This window comes from Berghia stephanieae, chromosome 2, assembly GCF_034508935.2.
Source record: "Berghia stephanieae isolate SIO BIC M18660-M18661 chromosome 2, UCSD_Bste_1.3, whole genome shotgun sequence".
NCBI lineage: Eukaryota > Metazoa > Mollusca > Gastropoda > Nudibranchia > Aeolidiidae > Berghia > Berghia stephanieae.
The window spans coordinates 110,014,715-110,035,906 of record NC_088361.1 but is presented as its reverse complement, the minus strand read 5'-3'; the positions used below and the strand labels follow the sequence as shown (position 1 = coordinate 110,035,906).

The 21,192-nt window shown below is 36.1% G+C and overlaps 1 protein-coding gene and 1 non-coding gene across 2 annotated transcripts in view; one reads left to right on the top strand and one right to left on the bottom strand.

Annotated features, from left to right (window-relative positions):
- Positions 1–728: 728 nt before the first annotated feature.
- LOC144966219 (SHC-transforming protein 1-like) overlaps positions 729–21,192 on the bottom strand; it is a 20,740-nt gene continuing 276 nt past the window's right edge. The window contains exons 1-12 of the mRNA XM_078902397.1: positions 21,026–21,192; positions 19,122–19,303; positions 18,098–18,229; positions 15,135–15,254; positions 13,216–13,269; positions 11,988–12,166; positions 9,930–10,071; positions 8,731–8,791; positions 6,332–6,427; positions 4,722–4,897; positions 3,068–3,199; positions 729–2,535 (exon numbers count right to left, since the gene is read on the bottom strand). The exon at positions 21,026–21,192 is cut by the window's right edge and continues 276 nt beyond it. Of these exons, the coding sequence (XP_078758523.1) occupies positions 2,401–2,535; positions 3,068–3,199; positions 4,722–4,897; positions 6,332–6,427; positions 8,731–8,791; positions 9,930–10,071; positions 11,988–12,166; positions 13,216–13,269; positions 15,135–15,254; positions 18,098–18,229; positions 19,122–19,265 (1,371 nt within the window). The 5' untranslated portion in view covers positions 19,266–19,303; positions 21,026–21,192 and the 3' untranslated portion in view covers positions 729–2,400. The remainder of the gene's footprint in view (positions 2,536–3,067; positions 3,200–4,721; positions 4,898–6,331; positions 6,428–8,730; positions 8,792–9,929; positions 10,072–11,987; positions 12,167–13,215; positions 13,270–15,134; positions 15,255–18,097; positions 18,230–19,121; positions 19,304–21,025) is intronic.
- On the top strand, positions 4,424–4,537 carry LOC144966799 (U5 spliceosomal RNA). The gene has a single exon (XR_013644279.1). It is a non-coding gene; the product is annotated as a U5 spliceosomal RNA (small nuclear RNA).

Sequence of the window (21,192 nt, the reverse complement as noted above, 5' to 3'; positions counted from 1 at the left end):
TTCACAATATATTGAGTATTTATATATACATCATTTTATGACCATTCTAACTACACATACACTACAGCCATTCAAAGAACATATTTACATACAAAATGTTGTCGTAATGATTTCCTGCACTGAACACTCCCAAGCATTGCTATTTTAAGGAACAAACTGAATGCGAGTACATATATCAAGTAACCAAACCCATTTTCCATAACTCACTCAATATCCTAGAGATTTTTGCTACTTTTCAAAATTGGAAAAAAAAAATGTATTCAAAATGAGCATGTGCATTAAAATGTAAAAACTAAAAACGTTAGCTTTGATACTACGCCTATAATTTGTCTCAGAAAAATATTATAAATAGCCGTGCATGGGGTAAAGTAACCCGGGTAAACTATGGATATAGTCAGTGTTAGGGTTGAGTGAGTTATGAGTTAAGATGGCAGAGCTTGTCCACAAAGCTTGAAAGAACAAAAATTGGACATAAATATATTTATATTCTGCATCTCCAACTACTCGTCTTGACAACAACACCGTGATGAGGCAATCTACTTTCTTATATTGAAGCTAAACAAATTTGATATTAGATGACAGAAGGTGAATTGAGGATTAAAGTTATAATCAACTGTTTTTGATGACGTCATTCCTACCTTATCATACAATACCATCATTTCTTTCACAATCCCAAAAGATCATAGCATATCATTATTTCTTATATCTTATTTGATAACAAATTCTTATATTGTTCTGTGAACATAAACTTATTTTATATAATCTTTTTTTTTTATTGTTCTGCGAATATAAACTTATTTTATATAATCTTTTTTTTTATTGTTCTGTGAACATAAACTTATTTTATATAATCTTTTTTTTTATTGTTCTGTGAATATAAACTTATTTTATATAATCTTTTTTTAAATTGTTCTGTGAATATAAACTTGTTATATATAATCTTTTTTTTAGCTGTGATTGGATAAAAATTGAAGAACATCTCATTATCTAGATTGATAACGGTTTAACAAACATTTTAAAACGTCTCTTAAGCTCTGAACCATGACAATAACTGGTGAACGAGAGGATAGGATTCGGACAACCAAACCATGACTGATGAACGAGAGGATAGGATTCGGACAACCAAATCATGACAATAACTGATGAACGAGAGGATAGGATTCGGACAACCAAACCATGACTGATGAACGAGAGGATAGGATTCGGACAACCAAATCATGACAATAACTGATGAACGAGAGGACAGGATTCGTACAACCAAACCACCTCATCCACCCCGAAACAAAATCCAAATTCTTCAATAAAAACGTTCATTTATAGAGCGTGAATTTAAATACAATGGAATATCAATCATGAAGCGACTGTTTTCCGATAAACAACTAAGACTTTAATGAGTGCTTTGCACTATGAAGGGAATGCATTTGTCACAGATTCTGTCCCTGCTGTGTGTCCAACACAGTGACTACAGTTATATAAAAGGACAACTTGGACGTAAACAACATTTCTCAATGCTTGACGGTTTCTACGGGGGAGGAGTGCACAAGACTCCCAAATTACACCAACTCATGCGCACAAGCCTGTCATCTGCATTTTTTGCCAAATTGGGTCCTAAAATTTGCCAAGAAATTTGCCAAAAAGACCAAAATTTTCAAAAAAATTTGCCGCACTTTGGGTCCTTATTTGAAGATTTTTTGACGAAACGATCGATGACTGAAGTGGGAAGTGAAAGTGACTCGATTTATTTGACTTGAGAAATGAAATGACTGTGAATAGCGTTGTCACAAAGATTTTAAAGGATCATTATCCGTAGAGAGTAGCTTCCCTTGGTTTGGGCCCAGGCAAAGCTGCAACATTTCTCAAGTTTCACACTTTTTTTTTTCGTTATTTTGTTTTTGCTTCCTTTTTTTTCCCCAAAATTTGCCACGCGATTTGCCAATTTTCCCAAAATTTGCCACGATTTGCCAATTTTGGGAAATTTGCCCAAATTTGCGGATCGCCCTGATGTTTGTGGCCTCAAATTGCCATTTGTGGCCGCAAAAAATGCAGATGACAGACAAGCAACAACGCTTAAATGACAGTCCATCCCATGTGTGTTGTTTCCATCCTTGTAGTCATTATTATTTTGTCACCAATCAAGGGACTGAATTAGACAGCAAATGCCTTCGCTCTATAAAAGCAAAAAAACATAAGCATCATTAATGATGAAATCGAATAACATATGCCGTGGTTATTGCTTACGTTGTCTCTCATGAACTGTAGGAAATATGAAAATATAAGTGTCGAACTAAATTGCCCTATATTGATGACAGTGATCATGATGATAATGATGAAGACAATGACAACGATGATGATGATGACGACAATAATGATAATGGCAATGACAATGATAACAGAGTCCCATTAGGCTGGTAACGTTGTTTTGATGGGTCTGATGAGTTGCAACTCACTTCCCTGTGTGATGATGGGAAGATTGTTTTGTCTGTGGTAGTTGATCAGATGGCTCACACTGTCAAAGATGAAGTCTCTTGTTCTCACCTTCAAGTACAGTAAAATTGAAAAAAAAACAACTCAGTTTTAATTCCGTAAATAAATATATAAATAGATAAATAAATAAATTCATTAATAAAATAAGCAAATTTATATAGATAAATAAATAAATAAACAATGCGGGCTTTACTTTGCTATATTTGTAAAATAGCTTTTGTTATTCCTGCTACTTGTGCAGGATTCGGTCTCAAATTCCCACATGCCCGCCATGAACTGGTTTCGTTTCATGCCAAGGTTGGTTGAATTTCATTGGAAGATTTTGATGAAGATGCTGTTTGCAAAGGAAGTCGCTCCAACTAACAAGAATCATTATTTACACAAACGACGACATCAACAGAAAATGGATCAGATCAAATATTTTCGTCATTTTATTATTACAAATTCAGATTTGTACAACTTCAGAGGGGTGGTAGTGAGAGGAAAGATCCCTCAGAACCCCCCCACCCACCCTTTTTGTATTATTAATACAAAATAAAGTAATTTAAAAAATAATAAACCAAGACGTAGAAATTTATCTTACAATTCCCTTGGGGTCAACAAGCAACAAATGTTTGACCGTTCCCTGCTGCTTGCCACTGAGTACAAACTGACCAGGACTGTTGGAACTCTTCCGTACCAGGAAATCCCCATCCAACTCCAACAAACTTTCGGCCTGTCACAGTGAGAAAGAAGATAAAAAATGACACAATGTCATCATATATGTAGCATAAATCTCATGCAAAAAAAAAAAAATGGACATCACAAAACTAATATAATACATTAGATCTTGCATTCGCGATAACTATCAGATATGCGAATAGAAGTATAGGATGAATACATATTTTGATGTTTCTTACCATCTTTTTGAGCTTAACTTATGCTTTCCAATGATGTATAATATAAAAGTGCTGATTTCATGGAACCAATGTTACTATGGGATAAACTCATGTTACTATGGGATAAACTCATGTTACTATGGGATAAACTCATGTTACAATGGGATAAACTCATGTTACTATGGGATAAACTCATGTTACTATGGGATAAACTCATGTTACTATGGGATAAACTCATGTTACTATGGGATAAACTCATGTTCCTATGGGATAAACTCATGTTACTATGGGATAAACTCATGTTACTATGGGATAAACTCATGTTACTATGGGATAAACTCATGTTACTATGGGATAAACTCATGTTACTATGGGATAAGTCTTAGTATAGGAAGATTTTTTTTCTCTTGATGAGTTTGAAATTCACCCACGGTTGGACATAGAATAAAATTAAGCATTTTTAACCATTTATTCACATTATTACTTATAAAAATCGAAAATTAAATGTTTGAAGCATCTATAAGTGTGAATAACTCAAAATTGGTAATTAGTTTGAAAACTGATAAAAATTGCCACCGAATGTCCTCTTAATGAAGATGGATTGGTTAAATAAATAAATTGAGCTTTTATATAGCGCAATATCCACTAAACGTGCTCAAGGCGCCTTACAAGGGGTCCCTGGCCAACAGCAACATTCAACAAAAAATTTAGGACAGGACATGACGCCTATTAGGCGATATTACAATTTTTTCAGACAGAGACAACGCTGGTAACGGACAGGTACTCATTTTACAGCTGAGTACAGTGAGAGGGATATTTACTCACATTCTTTCACCGTACTCAGGTGAAAAAGGATTACCTGGCCGTTAACGGCGTTGCCTCTGTCCGAAATATTGTAATATCGCCAAACCGGCATCATGTCCCGTCCTACATGTTAAACGTTGCTGTTGAGCAGGGACCCCTTGTAAAGCGCTTTGAGCACGTTTAGTGGATATTGCGCAATATAAAAGCTCAAGTTTTAAAAAATTAAAATATAAGACATGATAATAGTGGGCAAGTCTGCAGTCTGCTTTCTCTTCACGACGCATAAATCTTTCTCCTTTTACTAAAGATTTCCGTGGAGAGGAGCAAAATAATGAGTCTATAGACTAATTTTCCCACCCTCTATGAGGGTGAAAAAAAAAAAAAAAAAAGAAAAAGAGAAAAAATGGAAAAAAAGAAAGAAAAAAAAGAGAAAAAAAGAAAGAAATAGAGAAAAAATGGGGAAAAAAAAAATAGATAAAAAAAAGAAAAAAATAGAGAAAAAATGGGAAAAAAAGAAAGAAAAAAAAAAGTTTGCAGCAAATGGCACGTAGCTACCTGCTTTCTGGCCATATCATGGTGGTACCATTCTTCAAACACAGGTTCTAATGACTCGGACGACAGGTCTTTGTTTTCCCTTAAATCCTTCTCTCCCCCTCCTTTGGTCGACCTCACGGAATCCGATGGCATGGGTGGGGGTTGGGGGGCTGGGGGTAACTCCACACTGAACGGTTCTGGAAGTGGTCATAGATTATATCATGTAGTCGGTTGATTATTTGGTACCTATGGGTCTAAAGTAGTAGTAGTAGTAGTAGTTGTTGTTGTTGTAGTGGTTGTAGTAGTAGTAGTAGTAGTAGTAGTAGTAGTAGTAGTAGTAGTAGCAGTAGTAGTAGTAGTAGTAGTAGTAGTAGTAGTAGTAGTAGTAGTAGTAGTAGTAGTAGTAGTAGTAGTAGTAGTAGTAGTAGTAGTAGTAGTAGTAGTAGTAGTAGTAGTAGTAGTGGTAGTAGTAGTAGTAGTAGTAGTAGTAGTAGTAGTAGTAGTAGTAGTAGTATAGCAGTAGTAGTAGTAGTAGTAGTAGTAGTAGTAGTAGTAGTAGTAGTAGTAGTAGTAGTAGTAGTAGTAGTAGTAGTGGTAGTAGTAGTAGTAGCAGCACAGTAGTATTTATAGTAACTAGAGGTAGTTAAAAGGATAGTGATAGTAGCAGAAGTGAAGAAGAAAGGAAAAAATGCTGAAAAGCTAGTGATGCAATGGCAAACAAAGCAGAAGGAAAAATACAAAACAAAAACCCTTTAAAAAAACCTAAAAAACCTTCAAATAAGGAAGGCTGATGTTTTGGGTAGGATTTTTTATTGACTTTTTTTATTCTGCTTTGCCCGGTACTGCATCATGCATAGATTTTTCAGATTTTGGACCATAAGATGTGAATAAACAGAACATACTAAAACAACTCTGTTCCAATTCTGAAGACGGAAGACAGAAGGAAATCATTTTAAAGCTATGCACTCGAACCAAACATGAAATTCTAACATGATGTTTTTTTTGTTGTTTTTTTTACCTCAGTCATGGGAGACACCCTATGTTTGTCGTTGCTTTGCCAATTTAGATTTTATCTCCGTCTTTTAAATACGACAATAAACAGGTATAGGTATATTGACCTTTAAAAAAAAACAACAAAAAAACAAACAAACAAACAAACAAAAAAAATAAAACACCATAAATCTAACATGATGTTGATTGACTGTGGATGATATAAACAGCTGATTGTGATGGTATATAAGGGACAAATTTGGGAGCAGGCACCGGGGGAAAGATAAAGATCTGGAACAGTGTGTATGAAATAGTGCCAGACAGAGCAAGAAAGAAAAATACAATTTTATATATAAAAAAAACAACCCCAAAAATCATTCATGCACACTTTTTCAGATCATTAACATTATATAAACAGCTTCTTCTTCTTCTTTCAGCTTATCCCGCATTTTGCAGGGTTGCCATAATGAATGCCACATCTCCATGCATCTCGGATCATAGCATCATCTTCCTCCAGGCCCAGTTCTTTCATATCTTCCTTTACCCTATCCAACCATCTAGTCTTTAAATGGATATAAACAGCACACATCCCTACTACACATGTCTAATTATGATTAGGGAAAACTCTTTCCAATTCTTACCCATGTCAAATGCATCAAAGGTGGCTTTTCCTTCTTTGTTGTCGTACTCAGCCCCATTCAGCATATGGTTTTCACTAGATTCCGATTTGTTTGGACCTAAATAATAATAATAATAATAATAATAATAATAATAATAATAATAATAATAATAATAATAATAATAATAATAATAATAATAATAATAATAATAGATCTTTATTGTCCATAAATATGGCAATTTGTCATTTAGTTACACTTGTTATAACGTTAAATGATAACTATAACATTGATCAGATATTTCACTCCTACTTATAAATATGCGTATGTAATTCTAACTGTGAAAAAGTAAGAATTGTCCTCTCTCTCTCTCTCTCTCTCTTTCTTCCAACGTAATAAATAAATAAATAAATAGACAGACCTGCCAACCCTTCACATTCCAAAAGTGGAATCAGAAGGTCAGAAAATTGGAATATGAGACAAAAAATAGGAATTTCTTACTAATGGATAATTCTGTATCAAAATGACCACCACATTTGTCACCTAAAAAAAAATCACTTTTTTTTAAATTGAGCTTTATATAGCGCAATATCCACTGAATGTGCTCAAAGCGCTTTACAAGGGGTCCCTGGTCAACAGCAACATTTAACATGTAGGACGGGACATGCCGCCTGTTAGGCGATATTACAATTTTTCGGACATAGACAACGCTGTTAACGACCAGGTACGCATTTTACACCAGAGTACGGTGAGAGAATGTGAGTAAAGAGTCTATTCCAAGGACTCAACTATGCGCCGAGCGAGGCTCAAACCCAGGACCTTTCCGATCCGAATGCGAGTGTCTTACCACTAGACGCCATAGCCTCACAACATAAAGACAATCTTCTGGCCAGCTGGGGGGGGGGGGGGGAGGAGTGCCGTTAATTTTCTTACTTAGCTCCCTTTTGGTAATGATTAATAATAATAATAAGAAGAAGAAGAAGAAGAAGAAGAAGAAGAAGAAGAAGAAGGAGAAGAAGAAGAAGAAGAAGAAGAAGAAGAAGAAGAAGAAGAAGAAGAAGAAGAAGAAGAAGAAGAAGAAGAGGAAGAAGAAGAAGAAGAGGGCTTTTCATATTTATGTCAGGAAGAAAATGTTCATTATATATGATTCAGCAATAAACTCCAAAAGTATCCATAAGTAAGTAATAGGAATATTAAGTTTACTTTCTTTACTACTGACTGTATTCATATCTAGAGGAAAGCATTTGTGTAACAGAGGGAATGCTTTTGTGGGCAATATGTTCTATAAATTTCATATTTAGATTTATGTATATTCAAATCATTTTAAAACTTTTAGAATACACATTTCCATAAACGATTTCTCTTCACATTGCTTATATTAAATATATATAATAATACAAAGGTGTGTAAAAACGTATCACAATAACACACTCGCAAGGTCTTGTGTTTGTTGTGTGCTTAGATCATTAATTAATAATATGTATATGTCCAAGAATCAATAAACCAAATTGTTACAGTAAAGAACATTTATTAAACAACATAAGGTACATGTGTACAGAATGACGGTTGGATACAGAATGACTCCCATCAAGGTAGCCAGTAGAATAGATACTAGTTATTGAGCTTTTTTATATAGCGCAATATCCACTAAACGTGCTCAAAGCACTTTACAAGGGGTCCTTGGTCAACAGCAACATTTAACATGTAGGACGGGACATAACGCCTGTTAGGCGATACTACAATTTTTCGGACAAAGACAACGCTGTTAACGACCAGGTACTCATTTTACACCCGAGTACGGTGAGAGAATGTGAGTAAAGAGCCTTTTCCAAAGGACTCAACTATGCGCCGATCGAGGCTCGAACCCAGGACCTTCCGATCTGAAAGCGAGTGTCATACAACAAGACCACATAGCCGCAGGTATGAACGATACTACATTAGATAGACTATAAAAGTTACGATACTTGTCTACAATCACTTGCATTCACAACAGTGTTGTGTGGAGTTAAAAATTTTTTTTTTTAAATTCATTTCATAAACCCAAACCAATGACAAAATACTACAGTTACTTAGTGGTATGACACTCGCTTTCAGATCATAAGGTCCTGGGTTCGAGCCTCGCACTCGGCGCATAGTTGAGGCCTTGGAAAAAAGCTCTTTACTCACATTCTCTCACCGTACTCAGGTGTAAAATGAGTACCTGGCCGGTAACAGCGTTGTCTTTGTCCAAAAAATTGTAATATCGCCTAACAGGCGTCATGTCCCGACCTCCATGTTAAATGTTGCTGTTGACCAGGGACCCCTTGTAAAGCGCTTTGAGCACATTTAGTGGATATTGCGCTATATAGAAAGCTCAATTTTATTTATTTTTTTTTTGATCGTCATAATAATTTTGAAAGATAAGTAGAAAATGATGACCTTACCTGAATTATCATAGGTGATTTCTGATTCGCCGTTACTTTTCACAGATGCATATTGATTACCCTGGCAAGGCAAAGACGATTATATTGTTGAATAAAACAGTGATGCTGAAATATCGTTACTTAACTAGTTTCAATTTATTCATTACCGGCTATAGATAGTATGCGCTTGGCTAAGAAGCTCACAACATTGCCATCCGGAAGTATAACGGGCCAACACACAAAACTGTGTGTATCCATGAACTTTTATAGTCTGGGATAATACAGTTAAGTGAGAATTACTCATAAAAATGGATGGCAAAAAACAATAACAAAGACCTGAGTGACGTCAACTTCATTCTATCTATAAACAAAGACAGAACTGTTGAAAAGGCACATTCACATTATTTTTATAGCCAATCATTTGCTATTTGACAAATATAATAATATCAAAGAATTGAATAACTATCAAAAAGGTTACCCATCATAGCAAATAATCAAATGCTTGTATTTTACCTAGGCCACCATTAAAAAGAAATAATTAAAAATTTAAAGTATTCCTTCAGAGGTCCATGGAGTATAACCCAAGTTTCTATAGTATGAAACAGACAACAGTAATTGCTTACCATCCTTTTGATAAGATGCTACTTTCCACCAGATCAAACAGACCCAGCTACTCAATAATTGCAGAGTGGATAAAGGAGTAAAATTTTTTAAAATTATCTCAACTTCACTAGGGATTGACCTCGGTTCCTTTGCGTGCGAAGAGAATGCTCTACCAACTGATCGCATAACATCAGGGCTGTCTTACATATTTACTTTTATTGTTTATTTCATTTCATAAAGAAAAATACTGGGTAGTGTAAATATTGCTGCTCGAAGCTCGAAGAAATAAATAATAACGTGAAGTTGAATGTAAGCTTCAATTTAATTACAAATACAGATCAAATGAACGTTTTGGGTTTCCCCTTTATCAACAAAACAGGATGATTGAAACACCACAGATGAATGAGATGATGTGGTAGTGGCGTATAAATATGCCACTACCACATCATCCCATTCATCTGTGGTGTTTCACTCATCCTGTTTTGTTGATAAAGGGGAAACCCGAAACGTTAATTTGATCTGTTTTTGTAATTAAAGTGAAGCTTACATTCAACTTCACGTTATTATTTATTTCATAAAGAAAAAATATCAATGAACATAACTCAAATCTCACTCACCTCTGACCCTTCGAAATCTGGTCGAGGCGGGATTGCAGGAGTGGCTCCGTGCTCTAGAGGGGGAGGCATGGCATCTGGGTTGTCATTGACATAGTCCTCCGAAGGTCCCCACCGTTCACCATCAAACCCAAGCTTGTCTTGGCTGAGGATTAAAAAAAAGAAATTCAATGACAGTTTTAAAAAAAAAAAAAAACAAATGACAAAATTTAAATAGAGATTATAACAGTCCAAAAACAAAACAAAAAACAAAAAATCTGTTGAAAACCTCAGAACTAATAGTTCTTAAACCAAACTTTCATGATTTTTATCTAATCAGTGAAAAACTCCCTGTGACTTAAGTACTCTTAGCACTAGGCTCTTCAATTTCATTTCTAAGAAAGATTTAATGCATACCAATGGAGTAACCCAGTCTATCTAGTTCATGCCAAGATGGAAAAGAATAAAATTGTTTATAACAGGTATAGCAGGGTCTCGATGGCTCAGTTGGAAGAGCACTCGCTTCATGCGCAAAGGGAATAAGATTGGTCCCGAATGCAGACCAAATTTTTTTCAGTCCCCCAAGCATTGATATGATAAAAGCGAGTGTTACACCACTAGACCACATAGCCGCACAATTCTCATGCTAAAAAATAAAAGCATAAAATTGTATACTACGGGTAAAGTAAATTTTCTAAAAATTAAAATTCATTAAAATTCTATCTTATAAAAAATTGTTTACCATTGGGCAGACACATCAAACAGGCAAAGTCGAGCCTTTATATATCGCAATATCCACTCAATATGCTCAAAAAGCGTTACAAAGGGTCCCTCATCCACAGCAACACAAAACATAAAGAATGAGACATGACGCCTGTTAGACGATAATACATTTTTTTTCCGACAGAGACAACATCATTAACAACCGAGTACGGTTAGAGAATGTGAGTAGAGAGCCTTTTCCAAGGACTCAACTATGCGTCGAGCGAGGCTCGAACCCAGGACCTACCGATCCGAAAGCGAGTGTCATACCACAAGACCACAAAACGTCACAAGTATAGTCATAGCTTTGTAACAAAAAGCGTTAAACCTGATTGCATGGCTGCGAGCCTTACACCTAAACCAGGCCCAATAACAACGTTCTTACTGCTAGGTCAATTCAAATCTGGATAAACGAGTAAAGTGAGTAGCCAACAGTACACGCCAATATTTCCAGCATATTAGTTCTAATCAATTAACAACCCCCCCCCCCCCCTCTTCCCACCCCCCTTTCCCAAATATAATATTATAATATTATCCAAAATCAACTGAATACAATGCGTATTCGTTGACCATAGAGGATGATAACGGAACAGACCATAACTTACAATCAAAGGCATATACATAGAGGATGATAACGGAACAGACCATAACTTACAATCAAAGGCATATACATAGAGGATGATAACGGAACAGACTATAACTTACAATCAAAGGCATATACATAGAGGATGATAACGGAACAGACCATAACTTACAATCAAAGGCATATACATAGAGGATGATAACGGAACAGACCATAACTTACAATCAAAGGCATATACATAGAGGATGATAACGGAACAGACCATAACTTACAATCAAAGGCATATACATAGAGGATGATAACGGAACAGACCATAACTTACAATCAAAGGCATATACATAGAGGATGATAACAGAACAGACCATAACTTACAATCAAAGGCATATACATAGAGGATGATAACGGAACAGACCATAACTTACAATCAAAGGCATATACATAGAGGATGATAACGGAACAGACCATAACTTACAATCAAAGGCATATACATAGAGGATGATAACGGAACAGACCATAACTTACAATCAAAGGCATATCCCAGCATACAATACGTATTCGTTGACCATAGAGGATGATAACGGAACAGACCATAACTTACATTAAAGGCATATCCCAGCATACCTACCCTGGACCATCACGAGTTTGTAATTTCAAATCCCCACCTCAAGGCCTCGAATACTACAGCACATTTCAAGATTGGGGGAAAAAAATTAAATAAATAAATAAAAAATGATCACCTTTCTGGAATTTGAATGGGTGTGGGCTGTTTCTTCAAATACTGCTTGAACCTGAGCTCAAATGCCTGGCCGATGGTTGTGACCACATCCTCTGCCAAACCCCCTCCACATTCCAAGACATGACAGGCCCTGTTGTGTTCTGGGTCCTTGGCGACATACGACACAAAGTCTAGTGTGTCCTGAAACATAAAGGGGATTCAATGGTGATTATTTTTCACTAAATTCTATCAATCAGACTATAAACATTCAAGGTTACACACAGCTTTGTGTGTTGCTACGTTATATCTAGCTGGCGGATGGTGCAAGTATTTTACCTAAAACAGCAGTATGTTTGGACTATCATATAAAATAATCTAGATTTAGAGGTTTTTCTCTTCCATTTTTAATTTGCAAGTTTAAAAAAAGGCATAATTCTGGGACACGCAAGATTCATTTCCATACATATAACAGTCCAATTTTATTGTTTTTAAAATTTCCTCCAGATTGCCAATCGGGACAGCCCAATTTTATCAGGACAGTTGGCTGCTATAGTTATAGATGAGTAATGGAAAGATCGATAGATAGACTTAAATAAATTTTGCTATGTAAAATCAAATTACATGCATTGTAAATAAAATTATGATTCCCAAAAAAGAGAGGGAAAAAAAAACGTCTTTCTCCTGTGACAGCATTAAAGAAAAAAACTTGCACCACACCCTAAAATATTGCAAAGCCAGGTGTTGTAAAGGAATAATTTTTCTTTCTCTTCTTTCCCCTCATGAAGTCTTTATGACCGAAGGTCAACAAGATACAGGAACGCTGGGGTCTTTCCAAGCTGAGACCCATAGAGCTTCGACTTTTAGTGTAGCCCTCTCGGGCCAAATGGTTGCTTTTTGTTAATTGTACTTTGTACAGTCCTGCAAAAACATGTGTGGCATCCCGCATCCCCTGTCCACCTTCACAAATGTCTGTTTCTCCAATCTTAAGTGCTTTGAACATGTCGTGGTGTTGGAGATGATTACGTCAGAAGCGAAGTCTGAAAATAGCAACTTGATCTTGACTTTTGAGATGACTTATAGGGTCACTTTCATATATTCTGGTTGTAAAGGAATAATTCTTGCCATCCCAGTTAGCCAAACAGACTACTAAGTGTCTATAATGTTTTATATATCTTTGACTAGATATTTAAATATGGGAATATTTTGGCACTAAGCATAATGATAGAAAAAAAAAAAGAAGAAAAACTTACAACATCTCCACCAGACGCGAAGGAAACAACATGGATTGGATGATCAGCAATGGTCTGCAAGTAAATAACAATTATTGTAATAATTAAAAAATAGTCATGATGTATTGACACTTAGTTCAGATAATTTTTTGTTTTTTAAGGATTTTACGGCGCTTGCAACACATTAAGGTCATATCAGCGCCAGTAAAAAGGAAGAAAATGGGATAGTAAAAAGTTCTAGAATTACAATTAAAGCATCCAAGAATAAGGCAGACAAAGGGGAATTGGTTCAAATAGGGAACAGATGTAGATTCCAAGAGCACACTATCAGTGTACTTAGTTTGAGATCACTAAATGTCTCATCCAGACATAAGCACAGGTTCCCGCCACGAGGAACACACTCAATTGTTTACAAATCATACATAAGTAAAAGTAAAAATAATACAGTACATAACAGAGAGACGATTTACAAGGAAAAAAATATAATCTCCCAAAACTAACTAGACAATTGACTGTTTCCCTCTCAGTCAGGGTATCCGGCCAGGACCAGGACAAAACCAAGTAATCCCATTCCAAGACAAAGACAGAAAGCTAGTTGGAAAACAGATATTGGAGGAGAGAAGACACAGTATGTACCTCCCTGCCCTCTATGGGAGGTCAGGAACCCCACCCAGTTAGTTCAGATAAACAAACAACATAAAGTCTACTATCCAAATAGATTCAATCGAAATAATGTATGTCATTGTTATGCGCTATACAAATGCTATGTATAATTAAAAAATGAAAGAAAATGTGTGGCCAAAAATATTTTTTTAAAATTATATAACAAATTTTTTAAATATGAAAAAAAATTACATTTAAAAAGAAAAAAAAAAAAACAAAAAAAAACAACCAAAAACGGAAGAAAATAATATGGGGCATACATCTGAGGCAGCGCCAAATTGTTGATTTTGTGACGTTTGCCACAAAAATACTCCAGTTATGTTATTTGGAGAAGAGAAGAAAAGATAAAGAAAACATTTGTTTCCATCGGTTGAATAATGCAAAATAAACAAAAAAACTGGCGACGTCACTCCACCATTATAGCAGTAACAGTTTCTCAAGGGTTCCAAAAACTGTGGACAGAGGAGTATCAATTTTATCCTTACTTTTTCGACCTTTTAAAATAACTCTTATAATTTTGATGCTAGATGACAGTTTTTTTATCTATTTCTTATTATTCCAACCAGAAAACTTTTCCAAATAATTTAGTATTTACAAGATTTTTGTGGCAATTGTTAACAAAAATGACATTTTGGCAGTGCCTCGTATACAAATTTTATTTTTGTTTGTTGCTTTAGGTCTCTTCCAACACAATTGAGGTTATATGAGAGACCGCTGAAACAAAAAAAACAAGCAATCTAACAAAAATAGTACAAATGTCAATCAAAAGCATAACCTAAAGATATCATAAGCTAAATTATAAATAACCAAGAACAAACAGGCAGAGGATTTACAGGAAAAAAAATATCCCCTGTCAAAAATACAATCACAAACCAAAGAAGCAGGATAGGCTAGTAAAGAGAAGAAGAAACGACATCACTATCGGATCGTACACCCATGCGAACATCATAGGTATATGATTCAAGGGTGATGCTCCCATCCAACCACCCGCTACAAATTTTAGAAATAATAGAAATGCAACAAATATCATTATATTTTTCCACCTCTTTTTTATTAGGTATTCTTATTTTTTTCACGCCAACAGCGCTGTCGACACACTTTTTTTTTTAAAAAGAGAGATTAGAAAAATACAATTAAATTTAAGCTCCTTTAAATAGTTAAGCACTTTAACAGATCCACACTCTCTCATATAAATCTGTAACAAATAAATACTATTCATAAAAATCATTTTCATGACAAATGCCAGTGAAATCTCAGATTTCAATTTAACCACTTACATCCCCTGATTCCATGACCATGAGATTAATACTGTCGGTGGTAATTGTGAGATTGACATTAGAACCTGCGTACTGCATGTGTGGAGCATCCCCTAACATCTTGGCCAGCCGGCGGTCAAGCTGTCAAAACAAAGAAACAGAGTGAATATCTTTAAATTATAGCAGCACAGCGACAAGATCTCCTAGAAACAAAAACAAATAATAATAATCTGTACATTTTTATTACAAAATCCAAATTTCATGGGAGAAAAAAAATCGGTATATGTTACAGTGAATGACATAATCAGTCGGATGGTGAAAAGGTTTGAACTGAGATATTGCCAAGTTTAGTAAAATGTCAATTTTTTAATCCAAAAAGAGTTATTGTCATAATTAATTAAATCAACCCTTTTTGTACATTGTCGGGGAATATCAAAGCTTAATTTCAATTCTAAATATTTTTTTACAGCTAGTCAAGTTGAAAAAGTATGAAATTTGAGAAAATTTGCTGGATACCTTTCCCATACATCTGACCATAACTTCATGAAAAATCATCCGATTTACTTCAAATAAAGATTTAAACATTTTCTTTCAGAAAATGAAAAAAAAAAATGCAAATCCAAAATTTTCCCCGATATATTATTAATTAAAAGAACAAACCAATGCAACCTCTCAAAAATGACATCGTTGGAACCAGAAAAAAAAAAACGTAATAAAAATTCATATTTCCCTTTATTCATCCCATAGGGGAAATTTGTCTCTAGGGTTCATTCCAAGGGAAGACTGGAATAACCCAGGCGTCAGCCGCAGTGCTGTGTCCACAAACTGAGCTAGGGCGAGGTGACTTGCTCAAGGCCACACAGCGCAGCAGGTATTTGAACTCCGTACCTTTTGGGTAAGAAACAAAGACCGTACCTCTGAGCCCCAGTGACCAATAGCCAAGCAACCAACATCAATAGGAATATGAGTAGGCATTGTGAGGGGAGACTATGCTATATAAAAACAACAAGTTAGTCTTTCCGTTCAGATGTAAATGTTGTTGCTCGAAGCTCGAAGAAATAAATAACAATGTGAAATTGAATGTAAGCAGAGACGCCAACTTTAAATTTGGCTCACAGGAGTTTCAGACACCACTCGTAGGAATTTCAATGCCGAAAGAGGAATTTCCACAAACAAGAAAAAGGAATTGGAATGGTATTTGGCATTGTGTTTACATATTGTCTAGTTCTAAATAGATAACTGATTAGGATTATATTATGATACATAAACACATTGCCAAATACAATCCCAAAGTTTCCTTATTTCAAATGAAGTAAAGCGCCAAAACCTAATGGTAGAGATTGTAGTACTGGTAGTAGTGAGGATGATGTGGTGTTGGTGGTTATTGTAGTAGTGGTAGTAATGATGAAGATGTGATAGTGGTTGTTGTAGTTGTAGTTGTAGTGATGATGATGTGGTGGTGGTATAGTGGTTGTAGTAGTTGTGGTCGTGATGATAATGGTGTGGTGGTGGTAGTGATGTTGATGTGGTGGTGATGGTGGTTGTAGTACAAATGGTAGTGATGATAATGTGATAGTGGTGGTTGTAGTAGTAGTGGTAGTGATGATGATGTGGTGGTGGTGGTGGTTGTAGTAGTAGTAGTAGTGATGATGTGGTGGTGGTGATTGTAGTAGTAGTGGTCGTGATGATGATGTGGTACTGGTGGTTGTTGTAGTAGTGGTAGTTATGATGATGATGTTGTATTGGTGGTTGTAGTAGTAGTGGTCGTGATGATGATGTGGTGCTGGTGGTTGTAGTAGCAGTGGTAGTGATGATGATGATGTTGTAGTGGTGGTTGTAGTAGTAGTGGTAGTGATGATGATGTGGTGGTGGTGGTGACGGTTGTAGTAGTAGTGGTCGTGATGATGTGGTGCTGGTGGTTGTAGTAGTGGTAGTGATGATGATGATGTTGTAGTGGTGGTTGTAGTAGTAGTAGTGGTAGTGATGATGATGTGGTGGTGGTTGTAATAGCAATGGTAATGATGATGTGGTGGTGGTTGTAGTAGCAGTGGTAGTGATGATGATCTGATGGTGGTGGTTGTAGTAGTAGTGGTAGTGATGATGTTGTGGTAGTGGTGGTTGTAGTAGTAGTGGTAGTGATGATGTGGTGGTGGTGGTTGTAGTAGTAGTGGTAGTGATGATGTGGTGGTGGTGATTGTAGTAGTAGTGGTAGTGATGATGTGGTGGTGGTGGTTGTAGTAGTAGTGGTAATGACGATGTAGTGGTGGTTGTAGTAGTAGTGGTAGTGATGATGATATGGTGGTGGTTGTAGTAGTAGAGGTCGTGATGATGATGTGGTAGTGGTGGTTGTAGTAGTAGTGGTATTGATGATGATGTGGTAGTGGTGGTTGTAGTAGTTGTGGTAGTTGCAGTGATGATGATGTGGTGGTGGTTGTTGCAGTAGTAGTGGTAGTTGCAGTGATGATGATGTGGTGGTGGTTGTTGCAGTAGTAGTGGTAGTGATGACGATGTGGTTGCGGTGGTTGTAGTAGTAGTGGTAGTGATGATGATGTGGTGGTGGTTGTAGTAGTAGTGGCAGTGATGATGATATGGTGGTGGTGGTGGTTATAGTAATACTAGTGGCAGTGATGATGATGTGGTGGTTGGAAAGGGGGCGGGGGGGGGGGGGGGGTAACCCTGGAACAAACTGGCCTCACCGGAATTTGACCTAAGTTGCTCAGAGCCCGGAATTTTTGGCTCCAGACCGGAGTTTTTTCCTGTATCACTGTGTAAGCTTCAATTTAATATACGAAAACAGATAAAATGGATGTTTCATGTTTCCCCTTTATCAACAAAACAGGATGAATGAAACACTACAGACAAATGAGATAATTTGGTAGTGAAGCTGTTAAGATAAATAAACAAAAACATTGATAGGCACCTGCCCGTAATAAACAAATCACTGTGTAACTGAAAAGTTAACAAAGTGACGATCCAAAGCTTACCTTTTTCCTCTTTGATGCTGTCTTTAACCCAGCAGCTTCAGCCACTCTGTTGATAGATTCTCTCGCTATCATTGTTCTTGTTTCAAAGTCCAAGGACTTCATCGATTCCTTGATTTCAAGGCATCCAATGTACTGCAAAATTTATTATTTTAAAAATAAAATTTTAAGTTAATCAATATAGAAAGGGTTTTATTTTTCATATTTGTTTCCTGTGGAATGCTTGCATATGTCTTTGTTGTCATTGACCATGAACCAAAATTGTATAATAGGACAGATTTTACTAAGGCTAGATACAGAATTGAATTTATTGTCTCAAACCCAGACAGTTAAATGTGAGCTTTTATACTGCGCAATATCCACTAAATGTGCGCAAAGCGCTTTACAAAGGTTCCTGACCAACAGCAATACATAACATGTAGAACGAGACATGTATAATGTGTTATTTATTGGGATTGTGTGTATGCGAGGATGTGCAGCTATGTGGTCTCTTGTGGTATGACACTCACTTTCGGATCGTGAGGTCCTGAGTTCAAGCTTCGCTCAGTGCATAGTTGAGTCCTTGGAAAAGACTCTTAACTCACATTCTCTCATTAGACTCGGGTATAAAATGAGTACCTGACCGTTTACAGCGTTGTCTCTGTCCATAAAAATGTGTAATATCGCCTGACAGGTGTCGTGTGTCGTTCTACTTGTTAAGTGTTGCTGTAGGCTAGGGATCCTTTGTAAAGCACTTTGAGCACGTTTAGTGGATATTGCCCTATATAAAAGCTCAAGTTTTTTTGTTTGTTCTTTTTTATGCGAGGATGTAAAGAACACAAAGTCACAAAGCAGTATATAGTTGGCAAAGATGGTCCAATAGTAAACAATTCCAAAATAAAATAAAATGACAACTTTTATGACATAATATTTGGTCCTCATGGTGATCTGTATTTAAATTCTGATTCAAGAATAACGCACCCCCCCCCCCCTCCCCCTCCAATAAACAACAACAAAAACACAAAACTGTAGACACATCAAGACATACCCGAACACCGTAGCAAATTCCAGCATCTGGAGCCAGATGGGCGTCTGGGTGGATCCAACCAACCTCTGGTTTATTCATGAAACTGCCGGCTCTTGACCACTGCGTAAGACTTGTACCACTCTTGTTGTTACTTTTCTTCATCATCAGACTATCATCCTCAAATAGAGGAATTGATAAGATACCTGTAAATAACATTTAAGAGAATATTGATTATTGAACATTACGGCTAAGGTGAAAAATAATTGCCTTTTACTTTTAACTGTACTGGCAATACTTTAACTTTTAATTCACATAAATATGAGCACAATAAGATGGAAGACAGAGGATAATACTTTAGTTCAAGAAAAAATATTTTAGAAAATCTATCTGAATTTGAGCTTTACCACTTGAGTGCGATGCAGATGGAATCGACTACAAAGGGCTGCGTGTGATGCAGAGAAATTCGTCTGCTGTCTTTGGCCATTTTTCTTTTGTTGTTTATCACAAATAAATCATCTGGAAGTCTCTATAGCGGATGCTTGAAGCGATTTAATTACAAAATGAGTGATTTTCAAAGAAGAAATTTGCCTTCAACGTGATACCAATCAGGATGGAAATTCCTTGTGAGAAATCCGAGCCCTACTAATGTACAAGAGTTTTCTTTCAATCTCTAATAAGTGGCTACAAGCATGTACGTGTTTCTAGATGCTGCGTCTAGAGAGCCACTAAGGGTTGCAAGACCCACAGGCGATAAGCACGAATGTGAGACTTTGATCAAATCAAAGCAATAGATGTATTCAATAATACAGTCAAAGCTTGTATTTGGAACGCTGCTTTATCGGAACAGCTGCTTAATTGAAACGATCTGTCAGTGTCAGTGACAGATCTTTTTCTATATATAAATATATAATTTCAACTGGTTAGTAGTAATAGGGAAAATACGATCGCTATTCGCAACTATTTCAGAGCTTCAAGCAAATGTTTCAAGATATTTTTTTCTTTCTTTCCTAGCATTAAAAAATGGGAATATTTGCATTGAAAGGAACAATAATAGTCATCTCATACCTTCAAATTAACCCCCACCCCCCAAAAGTTGGTTAATTAAAAATGGCATTGAGTTTGAGTCTATTACCACCCATTCCCTTTGGTGTGATATATAATGTTACTTCAGCCATTTGCCAGTCTTGGTAGCAAGAAACTATTAATGAATGAGAGTGCAAATAATTATGTAATGGTTGATTTGTTCTTCGTGAGGCATGAAGCATTGATCAAAATCATTGATTCATTTGGCCTCCTATTGAGATATAACGGATGTCGTGATATTTCCATTTGAACATACGCTGTCGTCATAAAATAAGGTAACACTGTTAGTAACACTAACACATTCTCTGTCACCTACTATCATGACTACACTTACACACACATGTAAATAGAGAAGACTGGAAATTAAAACTGATCATGTTTCTACCCTGAATAAAATAGATATAATTATATAGTTGTAGTAATAGTATTATTGGCCACAATGACAATGAGGCCTCATTCATTAACAATAAGAACACATCCCATACAGTAAAAAAAAAAAAATTAAAATAAAATAAGCAACTCCATTCCGTTTCCTGATGTGATTTTTCTTAAATTTACTTTGATATGTACTTGACCTAAGGTTAAAAAGCTGGTTTCATGCGATCCTGAAAATGAAAGATATGTAGCCTGAGGTTGAGGTTAGTAGATTATCTATCGACACAAATGAATAGCACTAGCTCACTTGGACTAGGAGGACAGTGACTCAGTGACAGATGCACACTGCACACACCGCCGTCTCATTCACACGTTTTACCTGACCAAAGCAAAGACTTTAAAACTCTTCTTAGATTCGTTGATAAACTCCAGGTTATCTAAGGACAAAGACAACACAGAAAACTCACTAAACGAAACGTCTCCTCTTGGCCTTGATAGTCAGCTTTGCCGAATAGGAGTTTTGATTGATGAAAAATTGAATCAACACACCTCGATCCTCACACTCGACACACACTATGACACCAAGGGCCGATTGTAAATCAAACAAAAACTTTTCCCCGGCTTGATAAATACG